The sequence below is a fragment of the Nanorana parkeri genome, unplaced genomic scaffold (assembly GCF_000935625.1).
Source record: "Nanorana parkeri isolate BGI_ZX_2015 unplaced genomic scaffold, ASM93562v1 scaffold2482, whole genome shotgun sequence".
NCBI lineage: Eukaryota > Metazoa > Chordata > Amphibia > Anura > Dicroglossidae > Nanorana > Nanorana parkeri.
The window spans coordinates 54033-55133 of record NW_017308750.1 but is presented as its reverse complement, the minus strand read 5'-3'; the positions used below and the strand labels follow the sequence as shown (position 1 = coordinate 55133).

Here is a 1101-nt window from a genome sequence, read left to right as displayed (position 1 = left end):
CTCTTGTCTTGCTCAGGCCTTCGTAGAGAACTACCCGCAGTTCAAGAAAATGTCCGGCACGGTGTCCAAGCATGTGACGGTGGTGGGGGAGCTGTCACGATTGGTCAGCGAGCGCCACCTGATGGAGGTCTCGGAGGCGGAGCAAGAGCTGGCCTGTCAGAACGACCACTCCACTGCCCTGCAGGTAAGAGGGATTCCTTCATTGGTGGAATTAGAATGCATGACTTTATCTCTCCTCCAGTCAGCAAGCTGCTTTGCATTAGAGCGATGCCTCGATTGGCTGTGCAGAGAATTACAGGGGGGGGGCTACGTCTGTTCCCTGTGTGTGTTGTAGTCACCGCTCTAAGCTCCTCCCACCCCCCGGGTGGACTACAATCTCATGTTTAGTTTACTGATTTGTATTGGGATTGTAGTCCATCCCGGGGGGTGGGAGGAGCTTAGAGCGGTGACTACAACACACACACAGGGACCATGGGGAACAGACGTAGTCACCCCTCCAGCAGGAAGGACGGTGTCAGAGATGATTGGAGGATCCTCAGCCGTGTCACGCCTATAAGGACCGGTTCGGGGACTGGGAGGGATTTTTATCTCCGGAGTTTGGTGTCACGTTTGATCGTCTGTTCCATCCCAGTGCTGCTGATCTCCTTTGCAGCCACTTCCTGTCTACGTGACCCCAGCGATGGCTGCGTGACATTTCCCAGGGTGGGGGATTCCTGATGGGTGACAACAGAGGACCGCGCCTGTGTGATGAAATGGTCACTTTGTAGCCCCCATTGGAAGCCTGTGGGGGGGGGTGACAGAGTGCCATGGCTGAGCGCGGGATCCCGAGGGCTGAGCGCGGGATCCCGAGGGCTGAGCGCGGGATCCCGATGGCTGAGCGCGGGATCCCGATGGCTGAGCGCGGGATCCCGATGGCTGAGCGCGGGATCCCGAGGGCTGAGCGCGGGATCCCGAGGGCTGAGCGCGGGATCCCGAGGGCTGAGCGCGGGATCCCGAGGGCTGAGCGCGGGATCCCGAGGGCTGAGCGCGGGATCCCGAGGGCTGAGCGCGGGATCCCGAGGGCTGAGCGCGGGATCCCGAGGGCTGAGCGCGGGATCCCGA

At 60.8% G+C, this 1101-nt stretch overlaps 1 protein-coding gene across 1 annotated transcript in view; it reads left to right on the top strand.

Annotated features, from left to right (window-relative positions):
• The window catches only part of VPS45 (vacuolar protein sorting 45 homolog), a 19915-nt gene that overhangs the window by 6801 nt on the left and 12013 nt on the right, over window positions 1-1101 (top strand). Inside the window, 1 exon segment of the mRNA XM_018573670.1 lies at window positions 17-184. Within this exon segment, the coding sequence (XP_018429172.1) occupies window positions 17-184 (168 nt within the window).